General features: G+C 44.8%; 1 protein-coding gene across 1 annotated transcript in view; it reads left to right on the top strand.

The window, feature by feature from the left end:
• Window positions 1–18,983, top strand: part of LOC311125377 (semaphorin-5A-like) — a gene marked incomplete at its 5' end in the record, with an annotated part of 140,808 nt that overhangs the window by 37,723 nt on the left and 84,102 nt on the right. Inside the window, 4 exons of the mRNA XM_084199423.1 lie at window positions 367–465; window positions 7,595–7,808; window positions 10,363–10,648; window positions 14,422–14,557. Of these exons, the coding sequence (XP_084055549.1) occupies window positions 367–465; window positions 7,595–7,808; window positions 10,363–10,648; window positions 14,422–14,557 (735 nt within the window). The remainder of the gene's footprint in view (window positions 1–366; window positions 466–7,594; window positions 7,809–10,362; window positions 10,649–14,421; window positions 14,558–18,983) is intronic.

Here is an 18,983-nt window from a genome sequence, read left to right as displayed (position 1 = left end):
TCACATTTCCTTTTGCTGCAGGATAATTTTCCTGCTGTAGCAAACTGTCTTAAATTAAGATCCTACATCTGTAGGTACTCTAGGGCTGCAGCATCATTATTCAGAGTTAGTACATTGTTTGGATATGACTGGCTAGTATTTACACATATACTTTCTTATCTTGCATATGTAATTATTTGTATTGTATGTAATTGTTGTGTTTTTAAAAAATCTTCTTCTACCTTTTTCGAGCTCTCGTTGAAGAGAAATTCCAATGTATGTACTTACAAATGGCAAATACTTGAAACTTGGTTAAGGTGTTTTTTCCTGTGTTCGTGTCATTCTATGAGTGCTAATGTTAGCTGTGCTGTTCTGTCCTCACCACAGGAGGAGTGTCAGAACTACATCCGAGTGCTGCTGGTGAATGGAGATAGACTGTTCACCTGTGGAACCAACGCTTTCACACCCATCTGCACCAACCGCACAGTAAGAATCTAATCATGTATCTTCTATCCTCCCCTCTTTCCTCCTCTCCTCTCCTTTTTTCTTCTCTTCTCTTCTCTTCTCTCCTCTACTTTTGTCACGCCCTGGCTCTGGGGACACTGTTATGTTGAGCCAGGGTGTGTAGATCTATGTGTTATATTTCTATGTTGGGGGTTCTAGTTCGTCTGTTTCTATGTTTGCCTGAGTGACTCCCAATCAGAGGCAACGAGTGTCATCTGTCGTTGGTTGTCTCTGATTGGGAGCCATATTTAAACTGTATGATTTTCATTCGTGGTTGTGGGATTTTGTTTCTAGTCTGTTTATGGTAGACCGTGAACTGTCACGTATCGTTTGTTGTTTTGATCGTGTCTCTTAATAAAGAGTATGTTTGCCTGCAACGCTACGCCTTGGTCCTCGTCTGTTCTAGACGATCGTGACAGAAAATCCCACCACAACTGGACCAAGCAGCGAGTCGAGGAGCCATCGCCATGGAAATCCCTAGCAGATCTCCGTGGCAGCCTCGACTGGGTCAAGCCGAGTGAAGAGCAGAGAGAGTGGACTTGGGAACAATGGAGGAAGAGCTTCGACTGGGTCAAGCCAATTGAGGAGCTGAATAGCGGGAGTTGGAGGCAGAAGAGCGAGAGTTGGGCGAGAACTATAGAGGCCTGGCCCACGGGGAAGAGAGACCCCCAGAATTTTTTTAGGGGGGGGCTCACGACGTCGGGGCAGCAGGAGGCCGCGATAGAGCGGTCCAGCGGGTTGGCAGAGGAGGCCGCCAGGTTACGGGGGCCACTGGTCGAAGAGGGGATGGAAGGTGTAGAGGCACGGCGAGAGGTACTGGGGTGTGTTACCAGTCCGGTCCGGCCCGTTCCAGATCCCGGTGTAGGGCCAGTGGTGTGTGTCCCCAGTACGGTCCGGTCTGTTCCTGCTCCCCGCACCAAGTCAGTGGTGCGCTTCGTCAGCCCGGCCCGTTCCTGCTCCCCGCACCAAGTCAGTGGTGCGCTTCGTCAGCCCGGCTCGGCCCGTTCCTGCTCCCCGCACCAAGTCAGTGGTGCGCTTCGTCAGCCCGGCTCGGCCCGTTCCTGCTCCCCGCACCAAGTCAGTGGTGCGCTTCGTCAGCCCGGCTCGGCCCGTTCCTGCTCCCCGCACCAAGTCAGTGGTGCGCTTCGTCAGCCCGGCTCGGCCCGTTCCTTCTCCCCGCACCAAGTCAGTGGTGCGCTTCGTCAGCCCGGCTCGGCCCGTTCCTGCTCCCCGCACCAAGTCAGTGGTGCGCTTCGTCAGCCCGGCTCGGCCTGTTCTCCACACCAAGCCAGTGGTGGGCGTCGTCAGTCCGGCACGGCCCGTGCCTGTTCCACTGGTGCCTGGTTCGGCACTGGTCAGATGTTTTACGCCGGAGCTAGAGCAATCCGCTCAGTGTGCAGTCCAGCTCCGGCCAGCGGGGCCAGACCAGACCAGGGGTACTTTGGGGGGTTGGAGAGGGAGCGGGGATCAGGCCCGGAGCCGGATCCGCCGCCTAGGCGGAGTGCCCACCCGGTCCCTCCCCTGTGGTATTTGGTTGACGCGGTCGGAGTCCGCGCCTTTAGGGGGGGGTACTGTCACGCCCTGGCTCTGGGGACACTGTTATGTTGAGCCAGGGTGTGTAGATCTATGTGTTATATTTCTATGTTGGGGGTTCTAGTTCGTCTGTTTCTATGTTTGCCTGAGTGACTCCCAATCAGAGGCAACGAGTGTCAGCTGTCGTTGGTTGTCTCTGATTGGGAGCCATATTTAAACTGTATGATTTTCATTCGTGGTTGTGGGATTTTGTTTCTAGTCTGTTTATGGTAGACCGTGAACTGTCACGTATCGTTTGTTGTTTTGATCGTGTCTCTTAATAAAGAGTATGTTTGCCTGCAACGCTGCGCCTTGGTCCTCGTCTGTTCTAGACGATCGTGACAACTTTATTTCCTTATCTGCAACTACCTTCTCTTTTCCTCTCTTCTTCTACTCTATCCTCCTCTGCTTCTACTCCACCTACCGTATATAAACCTGCAGTTTAACCTGAGGGAAGTGTGTGGGCTGTTGGTTATATTATATAGTAGGTAGGTGGAGGGAGGGAGGGACGGTGGGGGTTTACCTTTGTAATGGCATTTGTTTTTTCTCCAAAAGCAGCTAATGCAAAGGTCACCGTCTCATAACGACTGCGTCAGAAATACATATAGTATAAATGTCAAAACATTATTACGATGGTATTTCATCAGCCCTGTTATAGGAGAACACATATTTACTCTGAATTGGTCTGCTAATATGAAAGATAAGTACTGCATAGCTATAGAGTTCAGAGAGAGAGAGAGAGAGAGAGAGAGAGAGAGGGGATCGCGAGAGAGGTAGGTAGAGAAAGAGGGATTGAGTGCGACAGAGAGGGAGAGAGGGGGGGATTGGGAGACAGGGAGAGAGAGATAGGGAGAGAGAGGGGGGATTGGGAGACTGGGAGAGAGAGAAGGATTGAGAGCGACAGAGAGAAGGAGAGGGGGGGATCGGGCGAGAGGGAGAGAGAAAGGGATCGAGAGCGACATAGAGGGCGGGAGAGGGAGAGAGGGCAATAGGGGGGAGGGAGGGAGGGAGGGAGGGAGGGAGGGAGGGAGGGAGGGAGAGATCGCGAGGGAGGGAGAGAGGGAGAGAGGGAGAGAGGGATGGAAAGGGAGAGAGATGGAGAGGGAGAGAGAGTGAGGGAGAGGGAGAGAGAGATCGTGAGGGAGGGAGTGAGAGAGAGAAAGGGAGAGAGTGAGTGAGAGAGAAAGAGAGAGACAGAGGGAGGGGGAGAGGGAGAGGGATTGAGTGCGACAGAGAGGGAGCGAGAGAGAGATTGCGAGGGAGAGAGAGAGAGAGAGAGAGAGAGAGAGAGGGAGGGATTGAGTGCGACAGAGAAGGAGATCGAGAGGGAGAGAGGGATTGGGAGAGGGAGAGGGAGAGGGAGAGGGAGAGAGGGGGAGGGTGAGAGAGAGATCGCGAGGGAGGGAGAGAGAGAGAGGGAGATTGCGAGGGCGGTAGAGAGAGAGGGATTGAGTTCGACAGAGAGGGAGTGAGAGAGGGATGGAGAGGGAGAGAGATTGTGAGGGAGGGAGAGAGAGAGAGAGGGACTGATTGCGACAGAGAGGGAGAGAGAGAGTGATGGAGAGAGAGGGAGAGGGAGGGAGAGGGAGAGAGAGAGGGATTGAGTGCGACAGAGATGGAGAGAGAGAGGAATGGAGGGAGCGAGAGACAGGGAAGGAGAGAGCGGGAGGGAGAGAGAGAGAGGTCACGAGGGAGGGAGAGAGAGAGGGATTGAGTGTGACAGAGAAGGAGATCGAGAGGGAGGGAGGGAGGGAGGGAGGGAGGGGGGAGGGGGAGAGAGAGAGGGATCGAGAGCGACAGAGAGGGAGGGAGTGGGAGAGAGGGAGGGAGAGGGAAAGAGAGAGAGATCGCAAGGGAGGGAGAGAGAGAGAGGGATTGAGTGTGACAGAGAAGGAGATCGAGAGGGAGGGAGGGAGGGGGGGAGGGAGGGAGGGAGGGATGGGGGAGGGGGAGAGAGAGAGGGATCGAGAGCGACAGAGAGGGAGGGAGAGGGAGAGAGGGAGGGAGAGGGAAAGAGAGAGAGATCGCAAGGGAGGGAGAGGGAGAGAGAGAGAGAGGAGAAAGAAATATGCATTTAGTTTTCATAATGTGTGTACATAATCACAGATTAATATCCCGTTAATGACCCATTCACTGTCTTTACTGGCATTTACCGAAATTAATTATTTCCAAATGTCCTCATTCATGACAATATCTTAATTAATTTCAAGACCTTATCAATATTTCTGGCGTTGAATGGCAGGATTATTTTTGCCCACTCTATGGGTTTGTCAGAAATTAGATAATGAAATCCTCTAGTCATGATATTGATGATGGCGATGATGATATTGCCACTGATAATGATGATAATGATGATGATGAGTATGATGATGATGATGATTATGATGAGTATGATGATGATGAGTATGATGATGATGATGATGATGATGATGATGATGAGTACGATGAGTGTGATGGTCATGATGATGAGTATGATGATGATGATGAGTATGATGGTATGATGATGATGATGAGTATGATGATGATGATGAGTATGATGGTATGATGATGATGATGAGTATGATGATGATGAGTATGATCATTATGATGATGATGATGATGAGTATGATGATGATGATGATTATGATGATGATCATTATGATGATGATGATGAGTATGATGATGATGATGGTGATGAGGATGATGCTTATGATGATGATGATGATGATGATGATGAGGATGATGATGAGTATGATGATGATGATGATGATGATGATGATGATGATGAGTACGATGAGTATGATGGTCATGATGATGAGTATGATGATGATGAGGATGAGGATGGTCATGATGATGATGATTTTGATGATGATGATGATGAGTATAATGATGATGATGAGTATGATGATGATGATTATATAGAGCTTATTATTGCAGACCCAATGGCCTCTTTGCTGCCCTGTAGACAGCTATGAATCATCAGACACCAAACACCTGCTTGGCTGTCTCTCTCTGTGTCTGATCACATTTATGAGACGGCTGCAAGGAAGTGTAACATAGCAACTGACCAGGAAGGAAGGGAGTGAAAGAGAGATGATCTGAAAGCCAAGTCAACAGCACTGAGTGTGTGTCTCAAATGATTGGCTATTAGAGGTGTGAAAGTGACCCGTCTCCCCAGCCTGTCCTCCCAACCACAGCTGCTGTGTGTCCTGAAGAGAGAACTCATTCACTCCATTGCTTTAATATGCATGATAGATGCAACCTCTATCTATACTCTATCCCCATTCCACCCGTCTTACAGACCCAGCTCGACCCAAACACTTCCCTCAACACACAGAATGAGCTCCATCAATACCCCCTTTCATCTCAGACTTCAGGCCCACACACAGTGACACTTGTTGGGTCGAGCTGGGTCAGGCCGAAGGCCCGGAGCGGAGGTAGTATGTGTTGACGGAACCAACAGTGGTCCAAATCAACCCACTCTAATAAATCTATACAAAGTGACCCACTCTTAGGCTGTTTTATTAATGAGCATCACATATTTTAAGGAAGTGGATAGTCCATCTCTCATTGATTAACCTGAAACTCAAGCCAGCATTAGAGAGAAGCTTCAGTGTGTCAGTCGGACAAAGCTTGTGTTCTGTATGGTTAGATATTCCTGTGCTGATGATCTTCTGCACGTCAGGCAGGATGTGCAGTTAAGAACACACCTGGGTCGATGTGAGTAAATGTGTAGGGTTGCATCATAGTTTAATGGGATGGTTAGCGTGGGGGAAAGAAACTATAGCCGCCTTAAAATTGACCCTTGCAGAACCCCAATTGGTGAATTGGTAAGCATTTAAAGTTAATTGGAAGGGTTTCCATTGAAACAAAGATACATTTCTACAACAGTATGTGGTTAACCATAAATGGTAAGTACAGAATGATGGTTTATATATGTAAAAAAAAAAAAAAAAAAAAAACTCACAGTTTAGATTGATAGGAATGGAGGTGGAAGCCTTGCCCTAAGCATCTCTCCTTCACAGTTACACCATGAGTTATAATTACATATTGGCAAAGAAAACACTGTGTACATTCCAGCTCTTAAACATATTCAAGGCTGTTGCCTCAGTTTATGCTGGGTGGGTTTTTATTGGGAACAAGTGCACTGTCTTAGGGCCAAGTGTAGGTCGGGGTGTTAAGTATTTTTAAACGCGGAGAGCTGGATTTGGCCTCGCTTTCAAAGGCAGACAAACCAAACGTCTGAGCTCTGAGCTTCGCATTGAGCTGCTTGTGAAAACAGAAAGCCTTTCCCTAAGTCACTGATGTGGTTTAATAATGCTTTATCAAGGAAATCAGATGTATGTCCGCTAGAGTCATTAGAACAACCAAACTAGGAGGAATAACAAGTGCATGAACTTCTCCAGGAAGTACAGTGAAGATGGAGGTTTTCTATTAGCATTGGTCCTGTTCCAGATGTTGTGTTCTTGTTCTTAGTGTGTGGTTTTGGATAGGGTAAGCTGATTATAAAGTCTGTGGGAAGAGTCATATTCTTGCCTAAAAAGATGCTATAGCTAATTACCAGCAATACCCACCCACATAGATATGGCCTTAAGAGCTCTTTGATGTATGCTGGGAACTGCGTAGGTAGACTGTAGGTTGCCTATTTTACCTCGGTTGATTCTCCAGGGATTGGTTTTGTATCCAAACCTGATAGCTAAAGGTAGGATTTGAGCTAGGGTTCTGTAAGATTCTCTTACAGGAAAAAAACCCGATAAGAGACAGGTTTCTTCCTAGAGGAGAAACAGCAGTTTCACAGGCATTATTGTTTGTGGGTTTCCATATCCTTCTTTCTAATCTGAGGTCTGTCCAAATGAAGAGTTTAATTTCCAAACGCTATATCCCCCAATTTTTATCATTTGTGTTTTTTCATCAGAAATGATTGCTTATGGGTACCTTAATGTGTGTGTAAAATAGTACTGTTCTCAGATTTGTTTACAAAATGATATATGTCCGTTGTTTCGCTGGAATGGAATGTTTGTATCCTATTTATTTGACTGTGATATGTGGTTATCTCACCTAGCTATCTTAAGATGAATGCGGTTACTATAGAAGTATTTGTAAAACAGTCTGCACTCACACTGCTTTGCCTATACCAACTATAAATGCTGCCCATTGTGACTTCCCTGTTTCACTTGAACTTTTACTATCATAATCAATTATTCAAGTCAAACTCCAAATCTCTCCCTTGGTTCTGTGGTAACCAAGCAACATCCCAAGTGCTCAATGTTTAGCCTTGTCTCATTGTGTGATCGTTCTGCTGCAACTCACAGTAATTGAGACAAATCAATGTTTGTATGGGAGTGACATATTCCAGTCAAGTAGAGGGGAGGGGAGTTGAAAATCATGTGATGTGTGCAGATATCAATGCATTAAGTGCACTCCAACATTCCCTCTCTCTCCACTCCTGTGTTCATTTGTGTACATTATAAACACATTCATCCTCTACCCTCTCCCTCCTCCTGCCCCTCATCTCCTCCCCCTCTCCCCCCTCTCCCCCCTCTCTCCCCCGCCCCTCTAGCTGACCAACCTGACAGAGATCCATGACCAGATCAGTGGGATGGCCCGTTGTCCCTACAACCCTCTCCATAACTCCACCGCCCTGATCACCTCCAGTGGAGAGCTCTATGCTGCCACTGCCATGGACTTCTCTGGCAGAGACCCAGCTATCTACCGCAGTCTGGGGGGGCTGCCACCTCTACGCACTGCACAGTACAACTCCAAATGGCTCAATGGTAGGATGGGGTACTGGGTAGAGGTAAGGGTAGTAGGGGTAGAGAAGCAGGCAGTCGAGGATAGGCAGCTGCTTCCAATAATGCACTGCTTAGTCCAACTCCAAATGGCTCAATTGTAGGCTGGGAAATGGAAGGTGGTAAGGGGGCAGGGGGATAAGCAGTAAAGATATAGAGAGGAGGAAAAGTGGTTCATATAGAAGGAGAAAGGGGGTGGATGTGGGGAAAGGGTAGAAGTAAGCTGGTGGTGTTTATACAGGAAGTGTAAAAATGTCAATGATACGAATGTCTGTCACTGCCATGCAGTGTATTGATGACAAAGAACATATCCACACTTTTTGGTTTTGGTTTTCTGCAAGAAAATTAACCCAGCAGGGACCAAAGTCTTTAACTTATTTTCAAAAAATATTTTTTGAAACATATTTCGTTCTTTCCTTTTGAAGGACATAAAAGTGACATTTCTATCTGGTACTGAAACAATGAAATCAGGGTGTTGGTCTGAAGAGCTCAGTGGATCCCAGTTCAAGAGCACACCCCACCTGGAACAAGGCTGCTGATTGAATACGCTGCTTCAGTCGTTCACTCGCTCTAAAAGAGCAGGTCAATCGCTATCTTGTCAGGATTTTATCTGATTCACATTAAAGCCAGATTGAAAAAATAAATTAAAAGCCACCACATACATAGTGCCGCGGCAACCTTTGAGAAAAGGTTTAATAACTAATTTTATGGCAAATTGATTTTTTTCTCTCTTTTCTCCTGTGATGCTGTGCAAAGGTGCAGAGGAGAAGAGGGGTTGAAAGAGCAAATAAGGGGAAAAAACTCATTCATTTAAAAGTGAATTAAATCACTGTCAGGAAGGATAAAGCGTGTGGTTAAGGTCCAATAATGTCATACATAAAAATGAACAGCTCGTCAATAAGTGCTATAGGAAGGTCAGCAGTTTTAGATGGGTTGACAACTATTACACTACACCAGTGTTTTACCTCATCCTAACCTTTAGGGTTTCCCTGGATGAATAATAAATGTTGCTATTGAAACACAAAGTCATTAATAACAATGCCATCATTTATTAATACTAATCACCTCTACCTCACAGCTCTACCTCACATTCCTATGGACCCCTAGTCAATCACTCAGAACTCACTGTCATAAACAGTGCATTCGGAAAGTATTCCGACCCCTTGACTTTTTCCATATTTTGTTACGTTACAGCCTTATTCAAAAATTATTTTCCTCATCAATCTACACACAATACCCCATAATGACAAAGTGAAAACAGATTTTTTGATTTTTTTGAAAATACCTTATTTACATAAGTATTCAGACCCTTTGCTATGATACTCGAAATTGAGCTCAGGTGCATCCTGTTTCCATTGATCATCCTTGAGAAGTTTCTACAACTTGATTGGAGTCCACCTGTGGTAAATTCAATTGATTGGACATGATTTGGAAAGACACACACCTGTCTATATAAGGTCCCACAGTTGACAGTGCATGTCAGAGCAAAAACCAAGCCATGAGGTCGAAGGAATTGTCCGTAGAGCTCCGAGACAGGATTGTGTCGAGGCACAGATCTGGGGAAGGGTACCAAAAAATTTCTGCAGCATTGAAGGTCCCCAAGAACACAATGGCCTCCATCCTTCTTAAATGGAAGAAGTTTGGAACCACCAAGAATCTTCCTAGAGCTGGCCACCCGGCCAAACTGAGCAATCGGGGGAGAAGGGCCTTGGTCAGGGAAGTGACCAAGAACCCGATGGTCACTCTGACAGAGCTCCAGAGTTCCTCTGTGGAGATGGGAGAACCTTCCAGAAGGACAACCATCTCTTCAGCACTCCAACAATTAAGCCTTTATGGTAGAGTGACCTGTTTTTGCTTTGTCATTATGGGGTAGTGTGTAGATTGATGAGGGAAAAAAACAATTTAATCAATTTTAGAATAAGGCTGTAACATTACAAAATTTGGAAAAAGTAAACGGGTCTGAATGCACTGTACCTCTCTCTGTGTCTCTCTTTTCATCTCACTTTCTTTCTTTCTTTCTTTCTTTCTTTCTTTCTTTCTTTCTTTCTTTCTTACTTTCTTTCTTTCTTTCTTTCTTTCTTTCTTTCTTTCTTTCTTTCTTTCTTTCTTTCTTTCTTTCTCTCTCTCTCTCTCTCTCTCTCTCTCTCTCTCTCTCTCTCTCTCTCTCTCTCTCTCTCTCTCTCTCTCTCTCTCTCTCTCTCTCTCTCTCTCTCTCTCTCTCGCTGTCTCTCTCTCTCACTCACTACATGTCCCCTCTCATCCTCATTTTCTCTCTCCATCGCTCTCTTTGATCTCTGCCAAATCCTCCCCTCATCTCCATATCTTGCTTACTCTGTTTTCTCTCTCTCTTGCCCTCTGCCTCCTTCAATAGAACCTAACTTTATCTCCTCCTTCAACAGAACCTAACTTAGTCTCCTCCTTCAACAGAACCTAACTTAGTCTCCTCCTTCAACAGAACCTAACTTAGTCTCCTCCTTCAACAGAACCTAACTTAGTCTCCTCCTTCAATACAACCTAACTTAGTCTCCTCCTTCAACAGAACCTAATTTTGTCTCCTCCTACGACATCGGGAACTTCACCTACTTCTTCTTCCGAGAGAACGCGGTGGAACACGACTGCGGTCGGACCGTGTTCTCGCGCGCCGCCCGGGTCTGTAAGAACGACATTGGGGGCCGCTTCCTATTGGAGGACACCTGGACTACATTCATGAAGGCGCGGTTGAACTGCTCTCGACCGGGGGAGATACCTTTCAACTATAATGAACTACAGGGGACGTTCTACCTGCCAGAGTTAGAACTGCTCTATGGGATCTTCACTACTAATGTGTAAGTGTGAGACGCATACTATACACGCACACACATACACACACAGAGGGTATATTCTGCCTAGTGATTGTATTATTAAAAGCAATAAGGCCCGAGGGGGAGTGGTATATGGCCAATATACCACGGCTAAGGGCTGTTCTTAAGCACGACGCAACGCAGAGTATATTGGCCATATATCACAAACCCCAAAGGTGCCTTATTGCTATTATAAACTGGTTACCAACGTAATTAGAGCAGTAAAAATAAATGTTTTGTCATACCCATGGTCAGCCAATCAGCATTCAGGGCTCGAACTACCCAGTTTTTAATGGTCGATAAACCTTGAAGTTGCCAAAACACTGAAGTATACTTCAGGCACATCTTAAAATGAACAGTCATATTATACATACTATCATCATTCACACACGTTCAGTTTCACAGTTGGACTTTATACTAATTTCTCTCATATTCTATTTTCTCACATCTTAGAAGAGACATGCTCTTGTGGAAAGTGACAGTTTGAAAAGTGAAAGCTATCCGTCAGGCCCGATCCATACACTTAGCCACAGAGGCAGAACATCTTAATTGAAGCCCGGTGTTAAATTTATAGTCACCTTACACCATCACTCACAGTAGTATCTGAGTCTGTGTTATAGACACTAACTGGTAGGGACAGATGTGTATTTAGAGGACAAAAACACAGACTGGACATTAACAGTCAGCAGACACAATGCTAGCCATATACAGTGCCTTGCAAAAGTATTCATCCCCCTTCGCGTTTTTCCTATTTTGTTGCATTACAACCTGTAATTTAAATGGATTTTTATTTGGATTTCATGTATGGACATACACAAAACAGTCCAAATTGGTGAAGTGAAATGAAAAAAATAACTTGTTTCAAAATTTTCTAAACAATAAATAACGGAAAAATGGCGCGTGCATATGTATTCACCCCCTTTGGTATGAAGCCCCTAAATAAGATCTGGTGCAACCAATTACCTTCAGAAGTCACATAATCAGTTAGTCTGCAACAACACTAAGCAAGGGGCACCACCAAGCAAGCGGCACCATGAAGACCAAGGAGCTCTCCAAACAGGTCAGGGACAAAGTCAGGGTTGGGTTATAAAACAATATCTGAAACTTTGAACATCCCACGGAGCACCATTAAATCCATTATTAAAAAATGGAAAGAATATGGCACCACAACAAACATGCCAAGAGAGGGCCGCCCACCAAAACTCACAGACCAGGCAAGGAGGGCATTAATCAGAGAGGCAACAAAGAGACCAAAGATAACCCTGAAGGAGCTGCAAAGCTCCACAGTGGAGATTGGAGTATCTGTCCATAGGACCACTTTAAGCCGTACACTCCACAGAGCTGGGCTTTACGGAAGAGTGGCCAGAAAAAAGCCATTGCTTAAAGAAAGAAATAAGCAAACACGTTTGGTGTTCGCCAAAAGGCATGTGGGAGACTCCCCAAACATATGGAAGATGAGACTAAATTGAGCTTTTTGGCCATCAAGGAACACGCTATGTCTGGCGCAAACCCAACACCTCTCATCACCCCGAGAACACCATCCCCACAGTGAAGCATGGTGGTGGCAGCATCATGCTGTGGGGATGTTTTTCATTGGCAAGGACTGGTAAACTGGTCATAATTGAAGGAATGATGGATGGCGCTAAATGAAGGGAAATACTTGAGGGGAAACCTGTTCCAGTCTTCCAGAGATTTGAGACTGGGATGGAGGTTTACCTTCCAGCAGGACAATGACCCTAAGCATACTGCTAAAGCAACACTCGAGTGGTTTAAGGGGACACATTTAAATGTCTTGGAATGGCCTAGTCAAAGGCCAGACCTCAATCCAATTGAGAATCTGTGGTATGACTTAAAGATTGCTGTACACCAGCAGAACCAATCCAACTCGAAGGAGCTGGAGCAGTTTTGCCTTGAAGAATGGGCAAAAATCCCAGTGGCTAGATGTGCCAAGCTTATAGACCACAAGAGACTTGCAGCTGTAATTGCTGCAAAAGGTGGCTCTACAAAGTATTGACTTTGGGGGGGTGAATAGTTATGCACGCTCAAGTTTTCAGTTTTTTTGTTTTATTTCTTGTTTGTTTCACAATAAAATATATTTTGCATCTTCAAAGTGGTAGGCATGTTGTGTAAATCAAATGATACAAACCCCCCCAAAATATATTTTAATTCCAGGTTGTAAGGCAACAAAATAGGAAAAATGCCAAGGGGGTTGAATACTTTCGCAAGTGCCTTCAGAAAGTATTCACACTCTTTGACTGTTTCCACATTCTGGCCTACACACAATACCCTATAATGTAAAGTGGAATATGTTTTTTGAATCTTGAGTCAATAAGTATTCCACCCCTTTGTTATGGCAAGCCTAAATAAGTTCAGGAGTAAAAATGTCATAACAAGTCACATAATAAGTTGCATTGACTCACTCTGTGTGCAATTTTAGTGTTTAACATGATTTTTGAATGACTACCTCATCTCTGTACCCCACACATACAATTCATCTGTAAGGTCCCTCAGTCGAGCAGTGAATTTCAAACACAGATTCAACCACAAAGACCAGGGAGGTTTTCCAATGCCTCGCAAAGAAGGGCACCTATTGGTAGATGGGTCAAATAAAATAAAAAGCAGACATTTAATATCCCTTTGAACATGGAGCTGTTATTAATTACACTTTGGATGGTGTATCAATACACCTACTCACTACAAAGATACCTGCATCCTTCCTAAATCAGTTGCCGGAGAGGAAGGAAACCGCTCAGGGATTTCACCATGAGGCCAATTGTGACTTTAAAACAGTTACGGAGTTGAATGGCTGTGATAGGATAAAACTGAGGATGGATCAACAACATTGCAGTTACTCCACAATACTAACCTAATTGACAGAGTGAAAAGAAGGAAGCCTGTACAGAATATAAATATATTTTAAAAAATTGTCCTGTTTGCAAGAAGGCACTAAAGTAGTACTGCAAAAAATGTGGCAAAGCAATTAACTTTTTATCCTGACTACACAGTGTTATGTTTGGGGCAAATCCAATACAACACATTACTGAGTACCACTCTCCATATTTTCAAGCATAGTGGAGGCTGCATCATGTTATGTGTATGCTTGTAATCGTTATGGACTGGGGAGTTTTTCAGGATTAAAAAAAACAGAATGGAGCTAAGCACAGGCAAAATCCTAAAGGAAAACCTGGTTCAGTCTGCTTTCCACCAGACACTGGAAGATGAATTCACCTTTCAGCAGGACAATAACCTAAAACACAAGGCCAAATCTACAGTGGAGTTGTTACCAAGAAGACAGTGAAAGTACCTGAGTCTCAGAGTTACAGTTTTGACTTAAATCTGCTTGAAAATCTCTGGCAAGACCTGAAAATGGTTGTCTAGCAATGATCAACAACCAATTTGACAGAGCTTGAAGAATTTCTAAAAGAATAATGGGCAAATATTGTACAATCCAGGTGTGCAAAGCTCTTAGAGTCTTACCCAGAAAGACTCAGCTGTAATCACTGCCAAAGGTGATTCTAACATGTATTGACTTAGGGTGTTGAACACTTATCTAATCAAGATATATTCTTGTTTTATTTTTCAGGATTTTCTTTACAAATGTTAGAAGAAAAAAATTCCACTTTGACATTACAGAGTATTTTGTATAGATAGTTGACAAAAAATTACAATTAAAACATTTTAATCCCACTTCGTAATACAACAAAATGTGGAAAAAGTAAAGGGGTGTGAATATCGCTATCCCTCTCTTCCCCCTTCAGGAACAGCATAGCAGCGTCTGCAGTGTGTGCCTTCAACCTCAGTGCCATCACCCAGGTGTTTGGAGGTCCCTTCAAGTATCAGGAGAACTCTCGCTCCGCCTGGCTACCCTACCCTAACCCTAACCCTGACTTCCAGGTAAATACTCACCTACCTTGGTCGATCGACATCTCTGTAGACAGTTGTCGCAGTGACATCATGAACATTCTATTATCATCCGACATCAAACTTATCGTCTTCGTTATGAAAAAGTATAAACACAAAACGACAGCCTATGCATGGCATCAGCAGCCCGGTGCTCCAAATAGCATACTTGCTCTATTTGAACACCAATAAACCCATCCATTTAAAAATGAATTAAGTAAATGTCAACCTAGCAAGTGTAACCGGTGTGAAATGGCTAGCTAGTTAGCGGTGCGCGCTAGTAGCATTTCAATCGGTGACTTCACTCGCTCTGAGACCTTGAAGTAGTTGTTTCCCTTGCTCTGCAAGGGCCGCGGCTTTTGTGGAGCGACAGATAACGGTGCTTCGAGGGTGACTGTTGTCGATGTGTGCAGAGGGTCCCTGGTTCAAGCCCAGGTAGGGGAGAGGAGAGGGACGGAAGCAACACTGTTACATTGGTGCCGTGACCCGGATCACTGGTTGCTGCGGAAAAAGGAGGAGGTCAAAGGGGGGTGAGTGTAACCGGTGTGAAATGGCTAGCTAGTTAGCGGCGCGCGCTAGTAGCATTTCAATCGGTGACGTCACTCGCTCTGAGACCTTGAAGTAGTTTTTTCCCTTGCTCTGCAAGGGCCGCGGCTTTTGTGGAGCGACAGGTAACGGTGCTTCGAGGGTGACTGTTGTTGATGTGTGCAGAGGGTCCCTGGTTCAAGCCCAGGTAGGGGCGAGGAGAGGGACGGAAGCAACACTGTTACACAAGCAAGGCAACTAACAGCAACTTTCTAAACAATGTTTTGGTTCGTTACTAGCTTGTTAGCTGACAATGACTTAACTTTAGCTACTTTTTATTAATTATTACAGGAAAATAAACCCACCACAACAACATCATTAATTACAAGGTAATGATGGCGAGTTTACAGAAAGTAGCTTGTGGTTGTGACTAAGTAAAAGTAGGTCATTCTATCTGAGGATTTTAGAACTACTGCACTGTCTTGTCACAGATGGATTTGGTCTTGTTGCTGTAGCAGCCCAGTAACCACGACAATGGACATTGTGACAGTCGCAGAGACATTAACTTTTTTTCATGTCTGTGCAACAAGGAAACCGACAGTTGCAGCGATGGTCTACAGACGTTCCACCAGAGTATAAATTAAATGTTGTTTTGACCAGCGACACTTGTCACATTCTAATTGTCTACAGACATGTCATTAGACCAAGTATACACCGGCCTTAACCTTGACTTCCAGGTAAATATACACCTACCCCAACCCTAACCCTGACTTTCAGGTAAGGAACTCCAATATGGTCGCCGACTCAGCTCACAGGGAAATCTTCTATCCCTATAGTAGACACAAGGCCTTGAGCCATGAGCTCAGCTAGGTAGTTGTTCTATCAGGGTTAAGCAAGGCACAGGATCAGATTGGGAAATGGTTTGGGAGAGATCTGTTTTTAAAGTTGAATATGACCTTTTGAATATGACAAATCTGGCTAATAGTTACTATAGTATGACAAGACAGATGTATGACTTAGGTCAGTGCCTTACAGATATAGGATCTTCATTTGAGCCAGTTTGCTACAGCAGGAAAATAATCCTGCATCAACAGAAAATGTGAATTATTATGTGGATTATAATTAATGGACATTTCTGAAGGGGTTGATTCATTTTTTGTTAGAGCAAATTAAGTCTGAATTCTTTAATTGGAAATTACAAACTTTAGAAGCCTTTTTAAAACTCAAATACACTAAGTTTACATTTCCTGCTGTGCAGGAATATTCTCAGCAACAAAAGAGTGATCAAATTAAGATCTTACATCTGAGATGGAGATGGACGACCGTGCCTGTGTCTGTTTCCCATGGACAGTTAGCTCTGGTGGACATCTAGCCGTCATGGACTCAGGCTTTCACCTGGTTATTCTGAGAGCTTTTATCACCTCAACAACTCTGTCCAATTAACCAACACACACAAACATAATCACATACAACACAAAGTGTGTGAGTTCATGTGGTTATGTGTATGGGTGGTTATGCATTTGTGTTTGTGAGTGTGTTTGTTTGTGTGCGTGTGTGTGTGTGTGTGTGTGTGTGTGTGTGTGTGTGTAGGGCTGATGAGCAAGCCCCAGAGTCCATGTACACTCCCTCCTCTCATTAATTTGTTCTCTCTCTCTCTCTCTCTCTCTCTCTCTCTCTCTCTCTCTCTCTCTCTCTCTCTCTCTCTCTCTCTCTCTCTCTCTCTCTCTCTCTCTCTCTCTCTCTCTCTCTCTCTCTCTCAATCTCCTCACAAATCTGTTAATAATGATGACCTCGTGTTATGAACTGGAACGCGCTGTCGTACATGTCGATCCAGAGCATCCCAAACATGCTCAATGGGTGACATGTCTGCTGAGTATGCAGGCCATGGAAGAACTGGGACATTTTCAGCTTCCAGGAATTGTGTACAGATCCTTGCAACATGGGGCCGTGCATTATCATGCTGAAACATGAGGTGATGATGGCGGATGAATGGCACGACAATGGGCCTCAGGATCTCGTCACGCTATCTCTGTGCATTCAAATTGCCATTCATAAAATGCAATTGTGTTTGTTGTCCGTAGATTATGCCTGTCCATACTATAACCCCACCGCCACCATGGGGCACTCTGTTCACAACGCTGACATCAGCAAACCGCTCACCCACATGATGCCATACACACAGTCTGCCATCTGCCCGGTACAGTTGAAATCAAGATTCATCCATGAAGAGCACACTTCTCCAGCGTGCCAGTGGTTATCAAAGGTGAGCATTTGCCCACTGAAGTCAGTTACGACGCCGAACTGCAGTCAGGTCAAGACGAGCACGCAGATGAGCTTCCCTGAGACGGTTTCTGACAGTTTGTGCAGAAATTCTTCAGTTGTACAGTTTCATCAGCTGTCCGGGTGGCTGGTCTAAGACAATCCCGCAGGTGAAAAAGCCGTATGTGGAGGTCCTGGGCTGGCGTGGTTACACATGGTCTGCGGTTGTAAGGCCAGTTGGACGTACTGCCAAATTCTTTAAAATGAACATTACATTCTCTGGCAACAGCTCTATAGTGGACATTCCTGCAGTCAGCATGCCAATTGCATGCTCCCTCAAAACTTGAGACATCTGTGGCATTGTGTTGTGTGACAAAACTGCACATTTTAGAGTGGCCTTTTACTGTCCCCAGTACAAGGTGCACCTGTGTAATGATCATTCTGTTTAATCAGCTTCTTGATATGCCACACTTTTCAGATGGATGGATTATCTTGACAAAGGAGAAATGCTCACTAACGGACAACATTTGATCAAAAAATAAGCTTTTTGTGCATGTGGAAAATGTCGGGGATATTTTATTTCAACTCACGAAACATAGGAGCAACACTTTACATGTTGCATTTATATTTTTGTTCAGTGTATTAACGGCCCAGTGCACTACGTTTGTGAGAAAAAAACATTTTATTTTTATTAATATTTTTTTGTTCTTCAATTTTTTCAAGGGATGCTGCAGCACCCTCAGTACCCCTACTTCCTGTGGCTTGACCCCATAGGGCTTTGGAACAGAGGGAGGATTTGGAAGCTTTAAAGCTCTGTGCTTTTTTAGTTATCACACAGAGAGAATGGTGTATGACTGGAAGGGATAGTAGCTCTAAGGGCTAGCAGGCTTAGCAGATGGCATACAGGCTAATCTACACACAGCAGTCTGAATGTGATTTAATTTTCTCAGGGGGTTGGGGGAGCCAGTGGGGGACACACACACGACTACAGACACGGCCGGCTGGACACACATGTTCCATATCACTCATGTAACCAAAAGCCTAAGGTGGACTTGGTCAGCGAGTTTTACGCTTGATAGACACACATATTTGCACATGAAGAAACACACACACATACCCAGATTCCAGTCAGTTTACACTTGAGGCTAGGAGAAATTGCCTGCATGGAAACCAATTTCCTCTGGTTTGTAGTATCTTACCAAAGCCTTGCCCACTGTGGCTGTGTAGGTCTGCACAGGGCCATGTTAGAGAGGACAAAGTGTGTGTGTGTGTGTGTGTAAACCAGCCTTTTCCAGGCTCAGGGGGAATTGCTCTGAGCTGCACCATTTGATACACACACACACACGCGTGCACACATACACACACATAAATGTGCGCACACACACACACACACACACAAGCACACATTTCACTGTTGGAGCGCAGCACACTTTATCTAGGTTGCGGTGACATCTTCATCAAGTATTTGTCAATGTTGGAGGATTCGATTTACGAGCTTTGGATTTATGGCAGCCCTGCATTGATGTAAAATGGCCTGCCCGTATATCTATCCCCCCCCCACACACACACACACACACTCACACACACACAGAGAAAGAGACTCACACACACATACACAAATACACACTCACCAACA

This window comes from Coregonus lavaretus (assembly GCF_964263955.1).
Source record: "Coregonus lavaretus genome assembly, contig: HAP1_SCAFFOLD_595, whole genome shotgun sequence".
Classification (NCBI taxonomy): domain Eukaryota; kingdom Metazoa; phylum Chordata; class Actinopteri; order Salmoniformes; family Salmonidae; genus Coregonus; species Coregonus lavaretus.
Note: the sequence above shows the minus strand (reverse complement) of the source record. Positions and strands in the feature narration are given on the sequence as shown.